The 24126-nt window shown below is 41.8% G+C and overlaps 1 protein-coding gene across 1 annotated transcript in view; it reads left to right on the plus strand.

Annotated features, from left to right (window-relative positions):
• Positions 1-24126, plus strand: part of DARS1 (aspartyl-tRNA synthetase 1) — a 74489-nt gene that overhangs the window by 9939 nt on the left and 40424 nt on the right. The window contains exons 3-4 of the mRNA XM_075001548.1: positions 10597-10689; positions 14915-15017. Coding sequence (XP_074857649.1) covers positions 10597-10689; positions 14915-15017 — 196 coding nt within the window. The remainder of the gene's footprint in view (positions 1-10596; positions 10690-14914; positions 15018-24126) is intronic.

Below are 24126 nucleotides of genomic sequence, written 5' to 3' on the forward strand. Positions count from 1 at the left end.
TTAAAAGAGAGAAAAGAATTTTCCCAGCCAAAAACTTATTTCCCAGAAATTAAATCACCACCAAACAAAGAGTAATGCCATTTCAGGGCAAGCTGTGAAAGGTGTTCAAAGGCAGAGAGGAAGAGTTCAGAACTGTAAACAGTAACCTAGAGTAGGAAGGTAAAAGTGTAACTGGTTGCATCAGCCTTATTGTTATGTGTTCACAGTTAAACTCTGCCCTGGGTCCTGACTGCCAGAGGCTGTGCATGCCCAGCGCTCTGTGTAAAATGTAGCAGCAGTGTGCCCCATTGCATGTTTCCCCTGTTAAGTACTTAACTATATAGCCAGTAGAATTTTACTTGGCTACACAGTTATTGTTTTATACATTATTTACAGTTGTAACCTAGAGTGGACAACCTCTGGGAGAGTTCTGATGGCAGGGGAAGCTTGGAGTAGAGATGATCGAGTTTGGTATTTGGAAAAGGTAGATCCCACTGAATGTAAAAGCCTAGAAGCTGGGATGGCCATAGGTTATCAATATTACATATATCCTGTGAAGAAAAAATATCCATTTTAATGAGTAGTGGTATTAACACATCATGTATGAATGAGTAGATATTATTGCTAGAACTTGCATTTTTTATAAAGCTTTACGTATGTTGTAACCAAATGTTAGTTACTGTTTAAATATAAAATGAATGCCCAAGATTATTCAAAAAAATTACAGCCAGAAAACGAGGAATAAGTGTAATTGAAAAAAACAGGTAGAAATAAATCTGTTTATAGCAGTGTGAAATGCTAGTTGTCTGGTTTATTAATCTCTCTATGGACTTATTTAAAATATTTTTACTTTTTAATATACTGCTTTTGAAACCATAGCCTGCCTTTGATCAGGCACAACTCCCATTTACATGAATTAAAAAAATAGATTAATGTGGTCATATCTGCATTATGAGATTCACAGAAGCATATAGAAATGGAAAATCTCATTCTTTGCTGGCTTTCCTTTTTCTTTTCTAAGTGTTGATACCTGAAAACTTAACAGCAATATTTATTACTTCCAAAATTGCGGGGTTTAACGCCAATACTGTTATGAACAGCAGTTTTTAAAAACTCAAATTAATTTAAAAAACACTTAAACCATCGTCTGTCTGACAGTGTACCATTGGACCATGTTAGTGAACACAGTATGAAAGTCAAATGTAGGCAATGCAGTAGGCATCCTTCAGTCTGCATAGACTATGGATCGTGCCCTTTATAGTTTCAATTGAGGGCTTCGTTTACAGCTTCTACTGTGACTATGAAGACCCACACGAGAGTGACAGTCCTTGCTGCATCTGTTGCATGTGTAGTGGGTGTCTGGCAGGTCCTTCCTGTGCTTTCTGTGGGCTCACTTCTCCTCTGCTAGCTGTCTGATCCTCATCTCACCCTTCTGAAGGCCCTTGTGTAACCCCTGCCTCCATCTGCTGCAGTCGTCTGCTAGTTCTTCCCAGTTGTCCAGCTCGATGTCTGCCTCTCTAAGGTCTCTCTTGCAGACATCTTTGTAGCGCAACTGGGGGCGTCCGGGAGGTCTTTTGCCAGAGGCTAGCTCACCATGCAAGATGTCTTTTGGAATCCTTCCGTCATTCATCCTGTGGATGTGGCCAAGCCAGCGGAGCTGACGCTGCCTGAGGAGGGTGTGCATGGTTGGGATTCCACCTTGCTCGAGGATGGCGCTGTTGGTCACTCTGTCCTTCCATGATATTCCAAGGATGCGCCTGAGGCAGCGCAAGTGGAAGACGTTCAGCCTCTTTTCCTGGCGGGCATACAGGGTCCAAGTCTCGCTGCCATAAAGGAGGGTGCTGAGGATGCAGGCTCTGTAGACTTGCATTTTGGTGTGAGTGTACAGCTTGTTGTTATTCCACACTCTCTTGCTGAGTCTGGACAGAGTTGTGGCCGCTTTTCCGATCCTCCTATTTAGCTCAGTGTGCAACGACAGGGTGTCAGTGATGGTGGACCCGAGGTAAACGAACTCATGGATGACCTCTAACGTATAGTCGTCAATGCTGATTGATGAGGATTCAGCAACATCCTGACCGAGTATGTTTGTCTTCTTTAGGCTGATGGTAAGCTCAAAGTCCTTGCACGCTTTGGAGAACTGATCCAGCAGTTTTTGAAGCTGGTCTTCTGTGCGAGACACTACAGCAGCATCGTCTGCGAACAGCATGTCTCTGATGAGGACTTCCCACACCTTAGTCTTAGCTTTCAGCCTTGCAAGGTTAAACAGTTTCCCATCAGATCTTGTGTGCAGCAAGATGCCCTCTGTTGAAAATCCAAAGGCATGCTTCAGGAGGAGTGCGAAGAAGATCCTGAACAATATTGGAGCAAGCATGCATCCTTGTTTGATGCCACTCCTGATTCTGAAAGCATCCGATAAAGCGCTGTCATATTGGATGGTTCCTCTCATGTCTTCGTGGAACGACTGGATCATCTTGAGTAACCGTGGAGGACAGCCTATCTTGTGGAGCAGTTTGAACAGACCATCCCTGCTGACCAAGTCAAAGGCCTTGGTCAGGTCAATGAAGACTATGTAGAGTGGCTTCCTCTGCACCCTGCATTTCTCCTGTAGCTGCCTTAGAGAGAAGACCATGTCAACAGTAGACCTCCCTGCGCAGAATCCACACTGCGATTCGGGGTACACCCTCTCAGCAATCTTCTGAAGTCCGCCAACGATGACGCGAGCGAACAGTTTACCAGTGACGCTTAGGAGGGAGATTCCACGGTAGTTGTTGCAGTCGCTTCTGTCGCCTTTGTTCTTATACAATGTTATAATGTTAGCGTCACACACATCCTGTGGAACCTCACCCTCTTTCCAGCACAGGCACAGTAGCTCATGTAGGGGTTCCAGGAGCGTGTCTGCAGCACACTTGATTTCCTCTGGTGGTATAGCATCCTGACCAGGGGCCTTTCCTGCTGCAATGCTGTTGATGGCTCTCTTCGGTTCATCCACAGTCGGTTCCTGATCCAGTTCGTCCATTACTGGTAGGAGCTCGACGGCATCGAGGGCTGCGTCAAGCACAACGTTCTCGCATGAGTACAGCTCGGAGTAGTGCTCAACCCAGCGCTCCATCTGTTTGGCTTTGTCAGCGATGACTTCACCAGATTTGGATTTCAGAGGTGCCATCTTGTTCTGGGTGGGTCCTAATGCCTTCTTCATACCCTCGTACATTCCTCTGAGATTACCAAAGTCAGCACAGGTCTGGATGTTGCTGCATAGCTGGAGCCAGTGGTTGCTGGCACAGCGCCTGGCTGTCTGCTGTACTGTTCTTCTGTCCGCTCTAAGTGCTTGCTGGGTACTCTGGCTCGGTGAGCATTTGTGCTCCAGGAGTGCAGCGCGCTTCTTTTCAATGACTGGAATCATCTCATTGGAGTTAGCTTCGAACCAGTCATTCGTGTTTCTAGCTCTTCTTCCAAACACCGACAAGGCCGTGTTGTAAACTGTGTCCCTCAGATGTTGCCATTTGGATGTCACATCGGCACCCCCAGGGCCACTGCGCAGATTTTCGTGGAGGGTCTCTCTGAACTTTTCAGCTTTCTCCGAGTTTGCCATCTTTCTGGCATCAATGCGGGGCCTTCCAGCAGGTTTAGAGCGGTACAGCTTCTTGGGTCTCAGCTTGAGCTTGGAGCAAACTAGCAAGTGATCTGTATCACAGTCAGCACTATGATAGCTGCGTGTCAGAAGGACGTTTTTGAGGTTGTTACGCCAAGTGATGACCACGTCTAGTTGATGCCGGTGCTTCGAGCGTGGGTGTCTCCACAACACTCTGTGCTGTGGCTTTGTTTGGAAGAATGTGTTTTGTGATGCACAGATTGTGGTACGTGCACAGTTCAAGGAGACGCTGTCCACTGTCATTCATTTTTCCCACACCAAAGTGTCCTAAGCAGGAAGGCCATGAGGCCCAATCAGCTCCAACTCTTCCATTGAAGTCACCCAAGATGTACAGTTGTTCACGAGCAGGTATTTGCTCTAGAGCAGCACTAAGCACATCATAGAACTTGTCTTTTACTTCTGGTGTGGCGTACAGGGTTGGAGCATAAGCGCTGATCAGGTGGATGGGACCGGCGCAAGTTTGAAGCGCAATTCGAAGAAGTCTTTCTGATCCGCCCATGACTAATTCCACCATTTGTAGAAGGGTGTTTCTGACAGCAAGCCAACACCATGCTCTCTGGGTTCTTCTTGGGCTTTACCCTGCCAGAAAAAGGTGTAGTCCTTTTCCTTTAGAGATCCCGAGTCTGCGAGTTGCGTCTCTTGCAGTGCAGCAATATCAACTCGGAGCCTCTTCAGTTCGTCATTGAGTACAGCAGTCTTTCGGGTGTCACTGATGGCCTGAAGATCTTCGGTCAAGTCAGTCAGCATGGTCCGCACAGTCCAGCAAGCAAGCTTAAATTGTTGATGTTTCACATTTCTTGTTAATGTTCTTATTGGTTTGCCTGGTACCCAAATTTCAGTCACTTGTCAGGTTCAGGAACCTTAAGCCTCACGCACCCAGTGAGGCAGGTGAACTGTGGCGGCACAGTACCCTATTGGCTGGGGGCTGCCCAGCTTGAGGCGGGCGGTGACTGTCCAGTGAGATGTGAGGATCTCTCCCACCGTCGAAGGCAACCCCTGGCACTCGTTCTCTACGCCAGTCGAGCAAGAGCTTATAACCGGTGTCTGTTGCCTCCCGTGTTGATGCAACGCTCTTCAGCGATGCCGGAGTACCTCTCCGGGCGCGAGCCTGGGGACTTATTATGGAGACTCTGGGCTGCCCAGACACCAGCGTCCCCCTCTCTGCTTTACTGATATAGTCCAAAGGAGAGGATAACCTCCACGTCTGGTACCAGCTCAGCTGCAGGAGTTGCCGGGACAGTGCCAGAAGTTGACACCGAACCGCCTTCGGAGTCCACTCCGGATTTTCTGTCAGGGTTTACTCCCTTAGCCTTGCTCCTTCCCAGGATAACCCACAAGGCAGTGGGATATGGAGAATGTGGTTAAGGATCCCACTACTTCATACCTCCCTGTCACCACGAGTCACCATAGCTCCCTGTGGAGCAATGACCTCATATCCCTGGGACCCTCCTCCCCACCTTTTGGCCCCCCCCCCCAGCTACCATCACCATAGGACCCTCCCCAACCCACTACCCCTATCTGCTCCCATGTCCGCCCTCCTCACTGCACTGGCCCTAGAAAATGCACTGCACTAGACAATGCATTGCATAACAAATAGGAAGCTGATAAAGCATAGGAGGAACTAGGACTTCAAATATTCATTAAATATATTAGCTAAAGTGATCTATCATCACATTTTAAATCCTTATCTAGTCAGAGCATGTGATTTGGGCATTGGTTTTGTAAACCGAGGGTTGTGAGTTGAATTCCTGAGGAGGCCATTTAGAGATCTGGGACAAATAGATTTGAAACAACAACAGATCTGTCAGGAACGGTGCTTGTTCCTGTTGAGAGGGCAGGGGACTAGACTCAATGACCTCTCAAGGTCCCTTCCAGTTCTGTGAGATGTCACTTCCTTCAGTCTTTTTTTCCCCTTTCTGTTTCTCAGTCTCCGTTTTGCTAGTCAATATAATACAATACTTCACACCAGCCTAGTGATAGTATACAAATCTCTAGGCTTGGGAGCTGTCTGAACCGCTTACAGTAGTGAAACAAGGTTGGTTAACACTCTAAAAATATGGCTGTATATTCAGTCCTTCAAATATACATTCACTGGTTTGAAATTTGCTCTGGTGGTTTGATTAGGCTCTCTCCCTAGGCTTGAGAGCCTGCGATGGGATTTCAAAGTGTAGTCTATACTGCTATTTTTCAGTGTGCTGGTACAAGCCTGTCAAGATAGGTTTGGGGGCTCACTCCCATGGGCTATGTAGACATATCTATGAGAATTCAGCCCCTTCGAATATTGAAGGAGGACCAAAGGACTTAACTCCTAAAGTGTAATGTGGGAACTCTGCCTCTTAGCCTGGGGTGCACAAAGTGCGGGGAGGGGCACAATTGGCCTCCCTTCCCCTGGCCCATGGCTTCATCTGCCTCCCCTGTGCCCTACCCTGGCTCCCCCAACCTCCCTCCCACAGTCTTTGTTGCATCCCCTCCCTCTCCTGCAGCCTTCCCTGTCATTGTTGCTGAGGGAGTGCTGTGTGCTGTGACCAATGACAATGGTGCCCTGCCCACCACAGTACCCACTGAGCCAATCAGAATCATAGAACACTAGACTGAAAGGGACCTCAAGAGGTTATCAAATCCAGTCCCCTTCCCTCACGGCAGGATGAAGCACTGTCTAGACCATCCCCAGTTGATGTGTGTCTAACCTGCTCTTAAATGTCTTCAGTGATGGAGATTCCACAACCTCCCTAGGCAGTTTATTCCAGTTTTTAACCACTGTGACAGTTAGGAACTTTTTCCTAATGTCCAACCTAAACCTCCCTTGCTGCAGTTTAAGCCCACTGCTCCTTGTCCTATCCCCAGAGGCCAAGGAGAACAATTTTTCTCCCTCCTCCTTGTAACCCTCTTTGAGGTACTTGAAGATCACTATTAGGTTCCCTCTAAGTCTTCTGTTTTCGAAACTAAACAAGTTCAGTTCTTTCAGTCTTCCTTCATAGCTCATATTCCCTAGACTTTTAATCATTCTTGTTGTACTTCTCTGGACCTTCTCCAGTTTTTCCACATCTTTCTTGAAATGTGGTGCCCAGAACTGGACACAGTACTTCAGTTGAGGCCTAATGAGCGCTGCATAGAGCAAAAGAATGACTTCCCATGTCTTGCTTTCAACACTCTTTTTAATGCATCCCAGAATCACGTTTGCTTTTTTTGCAACTGCATCACACTGTTGACTCATATTTAGCGTATGGTCCGCTATCACCTCCGTATTTAGCTTGCTTTTGGACCCTTAATAAAGTCCCTTTGAAAAACTGCCTTCTCGCTTCAGTTGTTTGTCCTCTTAGTCTTGCTTCCCATGAGACCTTACCAACCAGCTCTCTGAGTTTACCAGAATCTGCCTTCCTGAAATCCATTGTCTCTGTTTTGCTGTTTTCCCTTTCACCATTGATTCGAATCATGAACACTGTGATTTCATGATCACTTTCTCCTAACCTGCCTTCCACTTTCAAATTCTCAACCAGGTCCTCCCTAGTTGTTAAAATCAAATCTGGAACTGCTTCCCCCCAGCAGCTTTTGTTGACATCCTCGATGACGCCTCAACAACATTTGGAGGCATCACTAGGCAGCCCTGAGCCAGGTGAGAGGGGGGCAGCAGGTGAGTTCCTGGCTTGGTAAGGCAGCTAGTCTGGTCCCCACGGCTTGCTGGTGCCTGGGACCTCCCTGCAGAGTGAGTGCTGTGCCTCGGGTGGCGGAGAGGGCTCAGGGGGTCCTGCGGGATCATGCCTCTGCAATCCACTAACATGGCAGGGTAGCCCACCTCCCCGCTCTGTAGAAGTACTAAGTTCTGCAGCCAGCAAGGGCAGTACCTATGAGGTGGAGAAGGTGATGCAGATGAGTCCCTGGAGTGCCCCACCCAGCATTGCCGAGCACCCTTCCCCCTTCCAGGTACCACTCATGCGTTCCCCCCTCTTCAAGACACTCCCTGGAGTCCCCCAGAACCCCTTTCCTGAGTGTCTCACCCCGCCCTCCTGTGGTCCTCCTTTGGGCTAGGGGGGCCCTACTAATTGCAGGTATGAGAAGTGGGGCCCACCATAAAAAGTTTGCTCACCCCTACTCTAAGCCATCATTCTCAGACCTGCAAAAGACTATCTGCTAGGCAGGGGTGGGCAATAAAAAAGCAATCACCCACCAGATTTAGTCCTTGGCAGGCAGCCACTGCTGTATTTACCTGTGCCTCTAAAGGTATCGAGCAGACACAGCTCTCGTTGGCTGTAGATCACCATTCGGCGCCCATGGGAGCGGTGGGAGTAGTGCAGACCAATACACTGTCTTCCGCTGCTCCCATTGGCTGTGACTGGTGATCTGTGGCCAACGAGAGCTTCGATCACCTGATAACTATCTGATAACCTCTTTGCAGGTAAATACAGAGATGAGGGCCTGCCGGAGACTAAATCGTGGGGACAAGATCTTGTGTCGCAAAGAGCCCAGTGGTGTACACACTGTTGGTTTGTTGACAAAAAACTTCTACTCCCGAGAAATGAGCTGCCTTTGCTTTCCTTCTGACAAACCACTGTTTACACTGCTGCTTGCCCTGAAGCTTTGTTGCTCAATTGCCAGTGTAGACAAAGCCTTACTCAGACGTTGCACTTGCAAAGTGTAAGCCCTGTTCTTTCACAGCGTCATATATTTCAAGTTATTTAGGCCCTCTGTGTCAGTATGGAGTTATATAAGGCCAAGTCTACACTAGGGAAAAAAAAATCAATTTAAGAAACCCAACTCCAGCTATGACAATTGTGTAGCTAGAGTCAACATCTTAAATTGATATTTGCCAATGCCCTCATAGTGGGAGATCAATGGGAGAAACTCTCCCATTGACTTCCCTTACTCCTCACGACTGCAAGGAGTGCTGGGTTTGATCAAGAGTGGTGTCCTGATTGTTCAATTTAGCATGGCCCTACGAGGCACCCTAAATTGAACCCTGGAAGATTGCACGCATGTCAGTCTTCCGGTTAAGTATACATGTACTACGTTTGGGTTTTCTCTTGTAGAATTTTTTATGGATCCATAGGTCTGTAGTGATTCTGGTTCATGCTTGTTCTGCAGGTATGCTGCACAATAATTGACCTCTTGTAATGGTTTTTCTCAAAAGGTCTGTAAAAGCATTGATTAAGAATTTAGAAACGGGTGTTCACCCTGACTTGCTAACTACACCACTTCTAATCCCTAAACAGTTGGACCTTGTCTCCAGTGAGTCAAATTATAAAACAGCCTGACCCAGTTTAAAGTTGACTTAGTAATACGGAGATATACCTATTTTATAAAACTTGAAGGGACCTTGAGAGGTCATTGAGTCCAGTTGCTGGCACTCATGGCAGGACTGATCACAATCCCTGACAGTTATTATTAAATCTGTTTGCCCTAGATCCATAAATGGCCCTCTCAAGGATTGAGCTCACAACCCTGGGTTTAACAGGCCAATGCTCAACCCACCGAACTCCACTGAATTGGGATGTTCTTCATGCTTTTTAACACCCATATGTGGTAAATAACTACAGTAAACTCTTTCATATCCAGCATTCTATTATCTGGAACTCTCAAATAACTGGCATTTTAACGATAAGTAAATTTTAGTTACGATTTCCCCGAGTGCAGTATAGTGAAAGTAAATACAAATAAATACACTCATCCCTTCCACCTTTCTGCTCGTAGGAGAAAACTCGAAAGAGGGACACTAAGTTACCATTAAATACAAGTAAAAGTTTCTGATTGGTTCCTAGTGCTCTTTACTCGGGGAAGGAGTAGCAGCATGTGTTGCTGCTTTTGAAAGCTAAGTGAACCTTGGGTTTGGGCCATGAGCGAGAGGGAGGGTTAAAATGAGGTGGCGGCTTGTTCCTCTGGCCTGCACCAGCAGTACCTGGGGGAGGTGGGCCAGGAGATTCAGGGACCAGCGTGGGTGTTGGGAGCGGGTCAGGTCGGGGGGTGCGTGGGGAGCTGCGGACGAGAGGAGTGTTGGGAGCGGGCCAGGCTGGGCTGGAGGGTGCGGGGGGAGCTGCGAGCCAGGCAGGAGGGTGTTGATAGAGGTTCAAGCCAGGGCGTGCTGTGGGCTGGAGGAGTGTTGGGAGTGAGCTGGGAGGGTGCAGGCGGAGCTGCGGAGTGTGGCTGGAAGTGTCTGGCCTCATGGCTGTGGGCACCCTGCTGTGCAGCCGGAGCTGCTTCTCAGCACACGGCCGCCCTGCCACGCCGCGGGAGCCACTTCGCAGTGTGTGGCTGCCATGCTGCAGGAGCAGCTTTGATGTGCACAGCTGGAGGTACCAGCGGCTCCTTCGGTCTGCACCAGTGGTAAGTCCTTAACTTACCTCTGTGTGTGTGTGTGGGGGGGGGTGTTGGGGGTGTCAGGGGACCGGGCCAGGTAAGTGTTGTGAGCAGGCCAGGGTGGGGGGCTGCAAGCCAGCAGGGAGTTCAGGCTGTGGCTGGTTGGGGCCACAGAGCTGGCAGAGGGGTGGGGGGGGGGGCGGTCAGGCTGTGGCAGGTTGGTGCAGCAGGGAGAGCGTTATGGCTTTTATTAGCAGGAGGAGTTCACTCATCTAGTGAACAAAGGTAAGTATTTGCGTCCCTTGTTTAAACTAGTACTCGTAAGTGAAGTACTCATTTAACAAGGGATGAGTATACAGCAAATACAGTGTAAGTTTACAATATACAATACTACTGTTGGTAAATAAAGTACTCTGCATACATTTGTATTTGTATCTTAATATCTGATTTTGTTTTAAGTGTTATACATTGCTAGATATTCTATTATCCAGAATATTTGAATATCAGGCAACTTCCCAGTCCTAGATCTGCCAGATATAAAAGTTTACTGTGCTAATATTTTTGCTTTTGTCTCACAAACATGAATGTGTGTTGTAGAGAACTGTATGTTTAGGATTCAATGACAAAACAATCTTTCTATGAAGGCCAGCATACCAAAATAACTGTTTCATTTGATACAGATCGAGTTTTGGTTCGAATAAAAGACTTGACAGAAGAGAAAGCTGATGAAGTTGTTTGGATTCGGGGCAGGATTCATACGAGCAGAGCTAAAGGTGAGATACATACCAAGTTTTTTTCTTTCTTTGCTATTACAATAAACTTAGTATTTTATATTTTCCTTATACTGTGTCCTTTATCAGAGAGAAGCAACACTAAGATTTCTGTTACGTGTCTCTCAAAAGAAAACATACATTTACTTCCAGAATGTTACTGTTCTTTTTCAAAATAATTATTGGCATGTATTTCACAATTAAATTTTGGTTCTTGCAAAAACAAAACAAATTAGCATATGACAGCTTCCATCTTCTTGTCCAGAGTGATAATTTGAGACAGCAGAAGTCTCTCTCTTTTTCTCTGTAGAGTTATTGCAAAAATAAGCAATGTGGTGATTCTTCATTAAAATAGAATCTGTACTGAAATATCATATTTAGCTGTATGCTGATTTGCTTTTTGTAAGTTTACTTTACAGGCAAAAGTTGTCCAAGTGTATTAAAAAATGTCTCAGTCATTCTCTTTTGGTTGAACTTTAGAGATTTGTTATAATGCGTGCTTTCACAGCTACATAAACATTTAGATTTCGAAGTGCAACTGAGTTGCATTCCATATCATTGGACAGGCTAGTATCACTTGGTGCAAGCTGAATAAATTCATTTACAGTTTAGTTTTGTTGCATGTTGCCCTCTAAAGGAAACGAAACAAGGCAGAGCTTAAAACCATTTTAGTTTCACATTACCAAAATCTAGACACTTCAACTTATTATTAAAACAAACAAAAAAACACAAAACCATCCACCTTTCTTAAATGAGACAAAGGGAAAATGTTCTTTAGGTCCTCAGAATTGTGAGCTATTACACAAGGCAGACAGCAAATTTTTCTTCCCTGGAACCAGAAGTTCTCCCTTGAGATCCATTTGAAACTGAAATAGGCAATGGCTTTTCAAGTTTTTCAGTCCTGACAGCTGTTGGATAGCTAACATGGTGTCAATTTTTAAAAAGAGCTCCAGAGGTGATCCTGGCAATTACAGGATGGTAAGCCTAACTTCAGTACCAGGGAAAGTAAACAATTGTCAGGCCTATGGATGAACAAAATTTGTTGGGGAAGAGTCAACAAAGTTTTTGTCAAGAGACCTCATGCATCACCAATCTACTAGAATTCTTGGAGCTGTGTCAAAAAATCTGTGGACAAGGGAGATCCAGTTGATATATCTGTTAGTTTATTGGGTGTCACAGGACTTCTTTTATTTTTTGTGGATACAGACTAACACGGCTACCTCTGTGATATCAGTGGATATAGTGTATTTAGATTTTCAAAAAGCCTTTGACAAGGATGGTCATCAAAGGCTTTTAAGCAAAGTAATCCATCATGGTGTGATGGGGTGCCCCAAATCCACACTGGGCACTGAGGGCAGAACAATCATTGTGGGCCCAGGAGGCCACACCCCCTTTCCCCTGCTGAGCATGCTCCATATGGAGAATCCAGATAATGGAAGCATTCTAGCTCATTCATGGCAGGTGATGGAGGATGAAGGATGTTTATTGCTAGTTCCTGCAGATGTAACTTCTGTGCTCCTGATGGCAGAGTTCAGAGACTTAGACTTTGCACCAGGCAACTTGCTGATTGCCAAGACCACAGGGAAGGAAGGCTGCCACTTCTGGGGCAATGGCCTCCAAGGAGTATATCTCTTGATTACCTATTCTGTACATTTCCTTTGGAACCCCTGGCTGGTATTGGCTGCTGTCAAGCACAGGATACTGGACTGGATGGACCTTTGGTCTAATCCAATATGGCTATTCTTACATTCTCATTGTGTGGAGTTTTATCTGTAAGTAACATCTGGGAATCAGTACAGGACTCTACCAGGCAGCTAAGACTTGACTTGCTGTAGGTAAGTTGGTGTCTTGTGTTGGTATTAAGATTGCAAAGTTTTAAATGTCAGAATAATGTGCTTATTTATTTTCATACTCTAAGGAACATGAAGTGCTGAACCAAACTTTGAAATAAAATACCATGAGTCCCTCCCCACCATATTCATCTATAATGAACAACATTTTAATTTTTATGACCAAGAACCCTCTGTTCTTTCACTACACAATGCATGTCATTTTCTCTCACGAGACCTTGTATTATCAGGTACTTCCACCATGAACAGATGCACTGTTTTCTAGTGTCTTTTCCGGAGTTGATAGACTACCATGTAACATATAGTCTTGCTTTTGGTCAAAGAATTAGAATTTACATCCATAAATCAAATCCAGGATCTCTTGCATTTGACTGCCCTGTATTATTTTTACCCATATATTTTAGTTGAGACTTTCTCTGTGCTGTAACAGGTTTTTGATTTGAACGTTGCTGTTCTTACTATGGGTCAGATGTCATTTTCACACTTCAGAGTGATTAAATGTAGGTTCTTAAAGTTCTTCATGAACTTCAAGTTTTAAGAAACATCAAAAAATTTGATACATGAAAACGATTATAAACCTAAATATTTTTATTGGATTCTGGTACTTTCCTTTTGTCTAATTTCAAAGAGCATCTAACCTTGAAGTAGATATGATCACATGTCGTCTTTGATATTTTGTTTCACATAGTTTAGCCCTTTGGGAAAAGTTCAGCAATGATCCTTTTTAGCATTAGAACAAGCCAAAACATTACTCATGGCAGATATTAGAACCATTTTGTAATGCAGCTTCCCATTAGTCTGTAGCAAATAACTTTTGGTTTTAGTAAAACTGCCACATTTTTATTTCTAACTTGTGCAAATCAATGTTGTCTTATTTAGTTTACCTTCCTCTTCTGAAATTATCAACACTTCAGTGGAAGTATTGCTGTATCATTATGACTGTGGCCACACTTGGCCAAAACTTCAAAATGGCCTGCTGAGAGGAATAAGGGGATTTCGAAAGGAGCGGGGTCCTTTCGAAAAGGACCCCCCCTTTAGCTGTGCCGAGCCGCACGCTTTCAAAAGTGGCGCTTTCGAAGTGCCGCAGCCGGAAGCGTCCTAATGCTAATGAGCTGCTGAATATTCAATTCAGCGCCTCATTTGCAATCTTCAAAATGGCCATTTGCTTGGCCATTTCGAAGTTTTGGCCAAGTGTGGCCATAGCCCATGAGTCAGAGCTGAGTATTAAAAAGGTGTTGACACATCTTGTCAAGGGATATTAGAACAATAGAATGTATGCTATTAACATGTCTTGTGTCTGAACAAGATGCAATTAAAATAATAAACTTGGCTGCAAATTAAGTAAATTTTCAGTAGAAGTGTGAAGAAAAGTGGTGGATTGGGTAACTCAATTAAATAGGTTTGACTGGGTTTAACTTCACTGACTCAGACACATTACAGAAATGCAGTTAGTTGGTTTCTGAAATCTCTGCACATTGATTTTGTCTTTCTATCTATTCCCTAAATTCCTGGTTTTTAACTCTTTAAGTTTTTGTGCTCCTCTAGAATCAGTATTCTTTCTCATTTTGTGTGTGTGTATGCTGATGTTTTGTTCTTGTGATGTAAAGCAATGCTTTTTTGCTTTTCATGATTGTTGCTTTCTATATCATTTATTCTTTAATTTTGGCAGTGAATAAATTTAGGATAGAGGAGGGATGGAGGGTGATTTATTCTAAAGTGATACAGGTTAGCGGAGACTCCTGGTTTAACAGCAGTTAATGTGAAGTGAAACCTTGGGGAATAAAAGTGGGAGAAACCTTAGGAAAATAAAACTTACAATTATTTTTAAATGCTGGAAGTTTATTTAAGATTCAGTAGCAGTATCAATGGAAGGAAATAGTGAGAGAGGCATCAGACACCAACGGGCGCTGAGCCCATAGTTATTGATGATGATGAGCAGTGTCGAAAGATAGCTGTAACTTTAATTGTAGGGCCAACCACACACAGAAATTGGAAAATGTCAGAATTTTTTTTTTTTAAAAAAGAGTAACTTTATCAAAAATCAGTAAATGCTGATATACACCATAGTTATTTATACATTTCCATTCTGATTTCTTGTGATTTGTAGTTTTCGGTCCTGTCTGTCTGTGTACATAACAGTGATTTTACTCAAAGTTGCTTTAAAAACAGATGGTTATTTATAGAAAATGTTCTTTCACGTATGAGAGATAAATAAGATTATTTTGGCTTATTTGCAATGTTGGATGCACGTGCATGCTTTTGTTTTGTGTGTGTTTAAAACTCAGGCTTAATGTTAAAGTAGTAAAACATTTCTCATTCACAAAGATTGTGACTAACTTGTCCTTAATACACCTGCATTTTTTTTGCCTTTTATGCAGGAAAGCAATGTTTCTTAGTCTTACGTCAGCAGCAGTTTAATGTTCAGGCTCTTGTGGCTGTGGGAGACCATGCAAGCAAGCAGATGGTAAAGTTTGCTGCCAAGTAAGTAAGCAATTATATCCTGTTGTCAAAGTAAACAATGGTGGGAACTTGCTACTCTAAGGGGTTGGGACCATTTTCACACATTAACATCAATGCTTCGTTTGTTTTAAAATGTAGTTATTTAAATTGTCAGTTTACTGTTGCGTTGAATGCATTAAACTTACAAAAGATAAAATAGAGCAGAGGCTTGAAATTCATTCTGAACTGCTGAAACAGCATTCTTTCTCCACAGACAAGCTACGTTTACTTCCAAGCTGGCTAACAAAAAAGCTTGGCAGGCTTAACATAATGGGTCACTTTTCATGTCCGGGAGAGGGAGGTTCAGTCTTTATCTTCCATTTCTAGCAAATCTGTAGCCTAGTGAATGGTTTTAGCAAGAATTAATATCAACTCTGGACTACACGTTATTTGGAAGAAATTCCATGTTGCAAATTGATTACTTAGTGGAAGAAAGTAGAGAGTTGTTTTTAAGAACCTACTTGGTCTAAATTACTCTTTTATTGTAGCCCCTCTCAAGCTGTGCTCTTTTTTAATTTTTAGCAATAATTAGGCTAGTTTCCAATTAACGAGAATATTATAGCTCTCAACATTTAGTTATTTGACTTATATTATTCTTAAAACTAAAATGATGCATGAGAGTTAAAGGTGTTTTTTTTTCCCCTGGGCCTCTGTTCTTAAGCTTTACTGAACTTTCAACTTTTGAATCATCTGCTACTTTATAGGTCTATGTGGAAAAAGTGATGTTATGGTAGAACTTTTCAAACTTAGAAGTCTTTTAGCTGAATGCCAACAAGATATAGAACCAATCAATAATGTGTTTAACATGTGGCACTTGAAATACTGCTGTTTAGTTCTTGGCACTACTCATGTGACTGGGATCGTAGCCCCCACTAATTAGCTGGAAGAGTGTGAAAGCCTTTGATGTTAGAGAAGTGGGAGAGAGGAATTCATTATACTGTACACTCCCAGAAGCAGACTAAGAAGGTTAGAATAGTGCTCCTGGTGATTAGATCCAAGTCAGTGGGAAAACAGAACCAGTAATGTTTATTAGTTGGCACCTTGTACAGTGTTGGCAGTTTACACGATGTTTACAGGTGTTGAGGAGCTGAAGTGAAGTGTTCTGTATCTCCATGTGACAGCCTGTGTTTAGATTTTTCCCAGAACTTAACAGACACTTGGAAAGAAAAAGGGCCTGCTGTGCTGTCTATATGATCATCTCGAGTCTGGTGGCTTCCTTTATATTTGCAGTGTCCAATACGTTCGCCTCTTGCCACATGAAGTGAGGAGAATATGGCTCTTGAGCTGCATGAGGCTCTTGGAGCCTTTAAATGGGGCTCCTCCTGAGAGCTGCACGTGGGGAGTGCCATCTGCCCATTCCGCGCATGCACCCCACTGGAGAAGCAAATGGCGGTGGTGTCTCCGGCAGCAGCTCTGGTATTAAAACAGAACAGAGGGGGCCGGGGGAGCCTGGCTCCGGGGGTGGGGGAGGGCATTTATTTTTGTGGGTGGTGGGAGGGGGTGAATGTCATAAATACAGAAAGATGACAACCACAAGTGTGGCAATCTTTGAATTCGTATTGAGCACCGCTGCTTTATACCAGTTAGTCCTGAATAAAGTAGTCTAGCCCTACCATCCAGTCTTGTTCAGTTTTGCATCTTCAGCTCTGTCTCTTGCATCACCTTTTGGATGTCCTGCTGTTATCTCATATTCAGTCTTCATAAAACTATATTTCCCATTTTCCTCCCAATTTGTCTTTTCTTTCCAATCGCCATTGATATGGCTTCAGTATTTGTACGATTGACCAGGTTCAGAATGTGATATCATTTTTGATTTTTCCCTCCACTCCTTTCCCCATGTGCAGAGGTCAGCAACCCAAATAAGAAGAGCCCTTTTTTTTCAATTTGGTGAAAACTAAATCATTTAAGAGCCACAATGCATGTGAATACAAGATGGTCCTTAATAAATATAGATAAATAATATAATTAATAAATAAAAAATGCCCATGTGTGTTCTTGTGCTAAATACTGACACTTTTTCCTCTTTGCACTGTCTGCATTTTACTCACTATGGTTTGGAAACCATTTACCTATGCCAGGTGTCTGCAGCCTGAAGCTCCAGAGCTGCATGTGTCTCTTCAAGGACTTCATTGTGACTCCCGACACTGTAATTGCAAAGTGAAAAAAACTCTCCTGATTATTTTCGATAGATGGTGAATGTCTAAAACCCTGACAATGAACAACTCATATCTAAATAACAAACATACGATCTCAAAACTTTGGATAACTCCCCCTTTAATATGTGCAGTACGTTGTGGAATATGATACTGTATTTATGTTTTGATCTTGTTGCTAATAAAGTCTTATTCACATGCATTGTGGCTCTTGAACAATTGAGGTTTTGTTTTTTTTACCAAATTCGGAAAAAAAAATGGCTGTTCTTGCTATTTTGGTTGCTGACCCCTGACCTATGCCCTGGCAGTTGGATGTTTTAATAGATGTAACTTTTTTACTGCACTGATCTGCTCTCCTTTCTTTAATTCCTCACAACCTTCAGTACCTTGTGTTCACCTTCAAGGTCATACATAATCTCACCTCCATCACTTTATTAATTTCATTTTGTGTTATTACCTGTTCCTTGTTTATTGTTTTGTCTTTTTCTTCCTTCCTATTGCTCTCTGTGCTTTTAAGAGTTTGTCATTTGCTATCAGTCCCAGTCTTCATTTCCACTCCTAATCTCCATTCAAGGCCTGCTAAACTCATTTCAGGACTCGTGCATAACTTGCCCTCTTCCCAGTAATCCTTTTTTACCTTATCTTACTTCCTCTGTTGTCTTCATGGTCTTGAGCCAACTAATACTGTTTGGGGTAGTAACCATTACCTTTTGCAAAGGTAATATTATTTGTAAATGATTAATAATAAATATGTTGCTTCCTTGCCATTCTTGACGTCTTTTCCTTCCCTTCAATTTACCACTTTCCACCCAAATAAGTACTGAGGAAATATATCTTAAATATCTTCAGAGGTAAAATGTAAGTTCATTTTTCCCCTTTGGCATCACGTAGACCTCAATATTCATGTAGTACGTTCACATATATGAAGGAATACCATAACTCTTGACTCAAATATATGTCCAAGAACTGTTGTAACCATCTGCTGATGTGATTCATCTGTGGTTTACAAGAAAACTATAAAATAATCTAATGTCAGATTCTTTGCAAGATAAGATTCTTGTAAAAATTCTCAAACATATACTGTGTTCATCTTGTTGGTATCAGTGTGTGAAAAATGAAAACTTTCATAGTCTGTGGTGGTCTCAGAATATTAACATATGGTTGATGTATTGTATAATAAATGCTTTAGCTTTCATTCAGCTTTATTCCCATTCTTGAGAGAGACACAATCTATTCAATCCCCACTTTTAAAAAGAGATTGAAAAACTGTAGATTGAGCTATTCTAAACTTCTGAATTTAATTTTTTTTAAAATAATGAACTGCTTAAAACAATGTAGGTCACATAAAAGGTGCGGGGTTAACAGTCCTGTCCAGAGAATACGTATTCCAAATATTTCAAAAATTATATTTCCCAAAAGAGTGTAGCTTGTACTAGCGTGTTGTTGTTTAAATCCTTTGCTGGTCTTTTTCCATACTTCTCAGTTTTTTACCAGAGTAGTCCATGTGGTCTAGTGTTTTGTTTTGTTTTTTTTTAAAAGCTTATAGATTTAGAATGAGCTTTTGACCTCATGTAACATTGCTCAAGTAATTTGGCCTTCACTTTGTTTAAGTCAGGCAGACAAAAAATTGGGTTAGAAAAATCTTTCTGGAGATTAAGTGATGCAGGTGAGTGAATTTAGCTGGGTAAATAAATCATATGCATTCAAAAAGTAATTAAATTCATTTTATATTATTCATTATCATCTGTTCTAAGACCACACTGGGGAGAAGTCTGTTCTTCAGCAGTGCTCCTGTGTCCATCGTAATAAAAGGGTTACACACGTTGCTGTATTTGAATGAGTTAATGAGATTACACCACTGTTGGTTATGACTGTTTTTCCTCTCTGACTTTATCAGCTTGACTAAAATGGCTAATACAGTATCCTCAGTGGCATCAGAGTTTCATTATGAGTATTGTTGCTACTGCCTTATCATAAATGAGGTATTGACTCCAATTCCAGAGAAGTAAGATTTTGTTATTGTAAATTGCAGATTAGTATTATATGGCGGGGCATCAGGAACCAACATACTTAAGGTATCATAAGAACATATAAAAAGTATTGCAACTTTATTTTGAATATCTGTAGCTCTAAAGTTGCTAGAAATACAATTTAAATGTGGCACAGAAAGAGTCCTCATTGACCAGAAATGTTTTTACTGGAACACTGCAAAGACTCTCCTTTACTATTATAGGCTTGATTCAGTTTCTATTAAAGTCTGTAAAAAGACTCGTATTGACTTCAGGGGGAATTACTTGGTCCCTAATTGCAAACACTTTATAAATCCATTTTACGGAATTTTGTGTGTGTGGTTTTTCTGATTTCTTCTTTTGTAGGTCTGCTGCTGTTAATTTGCAGTGTTATATTTGCAGGTGGTAACTCTTGAGGTTTCATGTGGGCATGACGGTTTGGTAGCTCTTCAAAGTGTTCTTTCCATCTATGGAGCTGCTCACTTGGGTTTGTTAGCACATACCCCTGCTTGTCCTGTACTGCCTGATCCACTTACGCCATGACTCTATCTTCTCTGTGACATGATAGAGCTCATTCAAGTTTCTCTGTCCTGCAGCTTGTCTGGCTTGTTGTGCAAGGTTTTCCAAAAAGTTCTTCTTGTCCTAACTTCTTTGTTGGTTTCTGAATGCAGTCTCTGAGCTTCCACCTTGGCTGCTCTTGTTTTGCCATTGATTGCTGTTTTTCTCTCCTTTCTTTGGACTGGATTATGAACAGGACAACAGATGGCATTCAGTAGACATTTTACTAACAGCTAGAGGACATTGATTTTGCTGATGATGTCACCCTCCTTTCACACCAACGTGAAAGAATAGGTGTCAAAATTAGACAAAACTGCCTCAGTGACTGGACTGAGCATTAACAAGGGAAAGACCAAGACAGTGAGGATTAACCAGTCCAACACCACCACCATCACACTGCGAGGGAATGACCTGGAAGATGTGGAACAGTGTACCTTCTTGGGGAGTCTTTTGGGCGTAGATGGAGGAATAGATAAGGATATCAATGGCAGGACAGGGAAAGCAACAGCTGCATTCAAAACTCTCTGTCCCATATGGAGTTCACAGGTAATATCTGTGAAGATGAAACTGTGGATCTTCAACACAAAAGTGAAGTGTGTGCTCTTGTATGGGTGTGAGACCTGGCATACTAAAAAGCCTTCAAATCACAAGCTACAGACATTCATAAATAGATGTCTGAGGTACATTCTTCACATCAAATGGAAAGACTTTGTCACAAACGAGGAGCTTTGGACCAGAGCAGGACAAGAACCAATTGACACTGAAATCAAGAGAAGAAAACGGGGATGGTTAGGCCATACTCTTCAGAAAATCATCATCCTGCATAGTCTGTAAAGCTCTTATATGGAACCTGCAAGGAAAATGCAAAAGAGGAAGACCTCAGACAACATGGAGAATGTCTACTGAGATTGAAGGACAACAACTGGGGTACTGGAGCCAGCTAGAAGTTTTGTCCCAAGACAGTGTGAAGTAGAGGAGACTTGTATATGACCTATACTTCATGTTGAGTACAAGGGTTAAGTAGCAGTAGTAGTAGTATGTGTGTGGTTAGCCAATATTTTGTTGATTGAAGAAATTTTCAAACTTTCAGATGTTTAAAATGTATACTATGTAATTGAACATCTGTCCTGAAAATGAACTGTATCTTTGAGTCATCGCCAACAGTCAGGTGTATGACCATTTTAAATATCCCAATTGATTTCTTGGAGTCTAATTTAAAAGGAAGCATTTCACATTTTATAATAAAATATTTGGGTTTCTGCAACCATGTAACACTAAATACATAGTGAGAGAAAAAAGGAACAGAACAAACTTTGATTATATGTAAGTATTTACATTTAAAATATTTTGATTTCTAGCTAAAGTAAACTGATAAACTAGCTTTCTGCAGAACAACAAGAAGTCTTGTGGCACCTTATAGACTAACAGATATTTTGGAGCATAAGCTTTCGTGGGCAAAGACCTGCTGATGAAGTGGGTCTTTGCCTACGAAAGCTTATGCTCCAAAATATCTGTTAGTCTGTAAGGTGCCACAAGACTTCTTGTTGTTCTGGAAGCTACAGACTAACATGGCTACCTCTCTGATACTAGCTTTCTGCAGTTAGTTCATGAGACTGTTGATCAAAACAGCAGCTAGTAGAAACTGATTCACTGCAAAGTGGCTATTGTGGGTTTTTGCTAGTCATATCAAGCTGTTGATGAAAGATGTTGTCACACAGAGACTGCTCTAATGCAATCATGTGGTTAAAACAGAAAGTATAGATTAGTAGACATACATATAACAAAGAGAGACTTAAGACAAGTAGTGGCCATTTTAGTAACTGAACTTTCTATGATATTTCACAAAAGAAAATTACAGTGTGTAGCAGTGATTCTCACCTACAGCTACTCACCTAGGCCTTCCAGAGGTTAACACGCATTGTCTAGGTATTTGCATAGCTTTACAACAGGCCACATAAAAAGCAGTAAGAAAATTTCTACAAACTAAAATTTCATATGACTTATTTATACTGCTTTGTATACTATATACTAAAATGTAAGTACAATATTTATATTCTATTAGTTTTATTTATAATTATGTGGCAGAAATGGGAAAGTAATCAATTTTTCAGTAATAGTGTGCTATAACAATTTTGTATTTTTATGCCTGATTTTGTAAGCACGTAGTTTTTAAGTGAAGTCTAACTTGGGGTACTCAAAACAAATCAGAATCCTGAAAGAGGTACAGTAGTTTGTAAAAATTGAGAACCACTGGTATAGGGTAAGATAGGATGTTGTCATACAGAGGTCTTGTTTTCTCTGTTTGAACTTAGGAGTCTGTTGTTTAAAAAAAAATAAGCTTTACATAGATGTAAGACTTAAGATTATGAATCCTGTGTACATTAGGGGTTTCCTTTGTGTTCCAATTCAGATGCTCTCTCATCTTGTAACCTAAATTAATTAGGGTTAGCATATAAAAAAGAAGACACCCACGAGAGGGAGTGTATCAGTATCTACAATCTCACATTGTATTAATGTATTATAACACATTAATACAACATGAGTTTGTAGATACTGATACAGATACACTCCATCACAGGGGTGTCCTCTTTTTTTTTTTTTTTTTTTTTGAAAGTTCAAATATAGTAACCATAAATTAATGAACTCTGGAGGTTACTGCATGAATATTGTTGTGCTTAAGAAAAGTAGTTACTGTTCAGTGTTTGTGCAACTGATTCAGACGCTCTGTAGGAATACTGAGGCATTTTAACAACCGCCCCCACCTGACCAGGGGAGTTCTGCTACAGAGAAGTTTGCAGCTGCTTCCAACAGTATCATCATGTTTGTTAATTAAACATGCTGGCACCTGATTTAATTAAAACTATAGCCACTTACGTTGAACAGTGATCTTTTGGTACTGGAACTGACCATTGGGACTCTTAGCAACAAGTCTTAAAATAAAGCACCTTTGAGATTTCTCTCATGGGCACTGGATGTCCCACAACCTCAGATCAGTGAAATAACTTGAACTTGTGTGCAAGTGAAATGCTGTTGCACTTCAGTATAGAGGTTGCTTAATTCAACAGGAGGGGTTCTCCCATTGTAGTAGGGTAAACCACTTTATGAGAGGGAATAGCTAGGTCAGCGGAAGAATTTTTCAGCCATCTTACTATTGTTTTACTTTGAGGTTAGGTTGACTTAACTACATTGTTCAGGAATGTGGATTTCTCACAACCTAACTTTTAATATAGTTCAGGCCTTAAAGTCATCTTTGACCCCTTCCTTCCTCAGCTCTCCTGAGTAGAACTAAGCCACGGCTCAGGACCTGAGCGTTTACTTGCATGCTTGATTTTAAATTTGCCATAAATTAACAAGAATGTGATTTGCAGTTACACAAATAAATTGATGATAAAGCAAGTTACAAATATCTGTAAATGAAAGACTGAGAAGGAGAAAACTCCATAAAGCTTGGTGGGTGTGGTACCTCTGTGTGCACACCCAGTTAATTGCACAATTGTTTGGTTACAGCATAGCTGCTAAAGCAGAAGGGCACTATAGGATTGACAGTTTTAAAGGCTTTAAAGTAATGGGTGGTGGAGGTTCAAGGAGGTTCAAAGTGGCTCCAGACTAAAGAGCTTTACAGCACTTTTGTAACTAACCATTTGTTCACAGCAAGGAATTGCAAACTCTTTTAGCAAAGACTGCAGAGTTTGTAAGAGCTAAAAACAACCAATTAAATGTGAAATTGGTTGTATTTCATATGTATAAATATTTTCCTTCTTACCTGTATGTTGACATCATTAATACAAAATATGGACTATAGAGGATACACAATGCGGTAAGTAAACATCAATTTTTGATTTTCCTGACTCTTAAATACTTAAGTTTGCTACCTTAAGACATGTTGAAACTCTCTAACCTGGAACTCTGATTTGGCAACATCCGTAATCTGGCATGATTTTAGTTAGCCGGATGACCACTTTATCATGGCTGTGGCCAAGTTTTCCATGATCATATAAAGTTTGTTTACAGCCACCAATCCTATCTCTCAGTGTTCTGTGCTGTTATTTAGCTGTAGTTTACCCCTAGATGTCTTCTAAGAATCCAGTATGTGGTAAAAGTGTTGGTAATGTGCTAAACCATGGGTCAGCAACCAAAATAGCAAGAAGAGCCATTTTTTTCAAATTCAGTAAAAAAAAAATCAGTAATTCAAGAGCCGCAATGCATGTGAATATGAGATGGTCCTTAATAAATAACATCAAACCATACTTTTTATAACCCCTATTTTAAGAAAAGCACACATATTGTGATGCATGTTTACTGCAGGGGGTTTACATATTCTCTCGAGGTTGCGTTTTTTGTTGTTGGCGAATTTCTCATTACAAATGAGAC

This window comes from Carettochelys insculpta, chromosome 8, assembly GCF_033958435.1.
Source record: "Carettochelys insculpta isolate YL-2023 chromosome 8, ASM3395843v1, whole genome shotgun sequence".
NCBI classification, from domain to species: Eukaryota; Metazoa; Chordata; order Testudines; family Carettochelyidae; genus Carettochelys; species Carettochelys insculpta.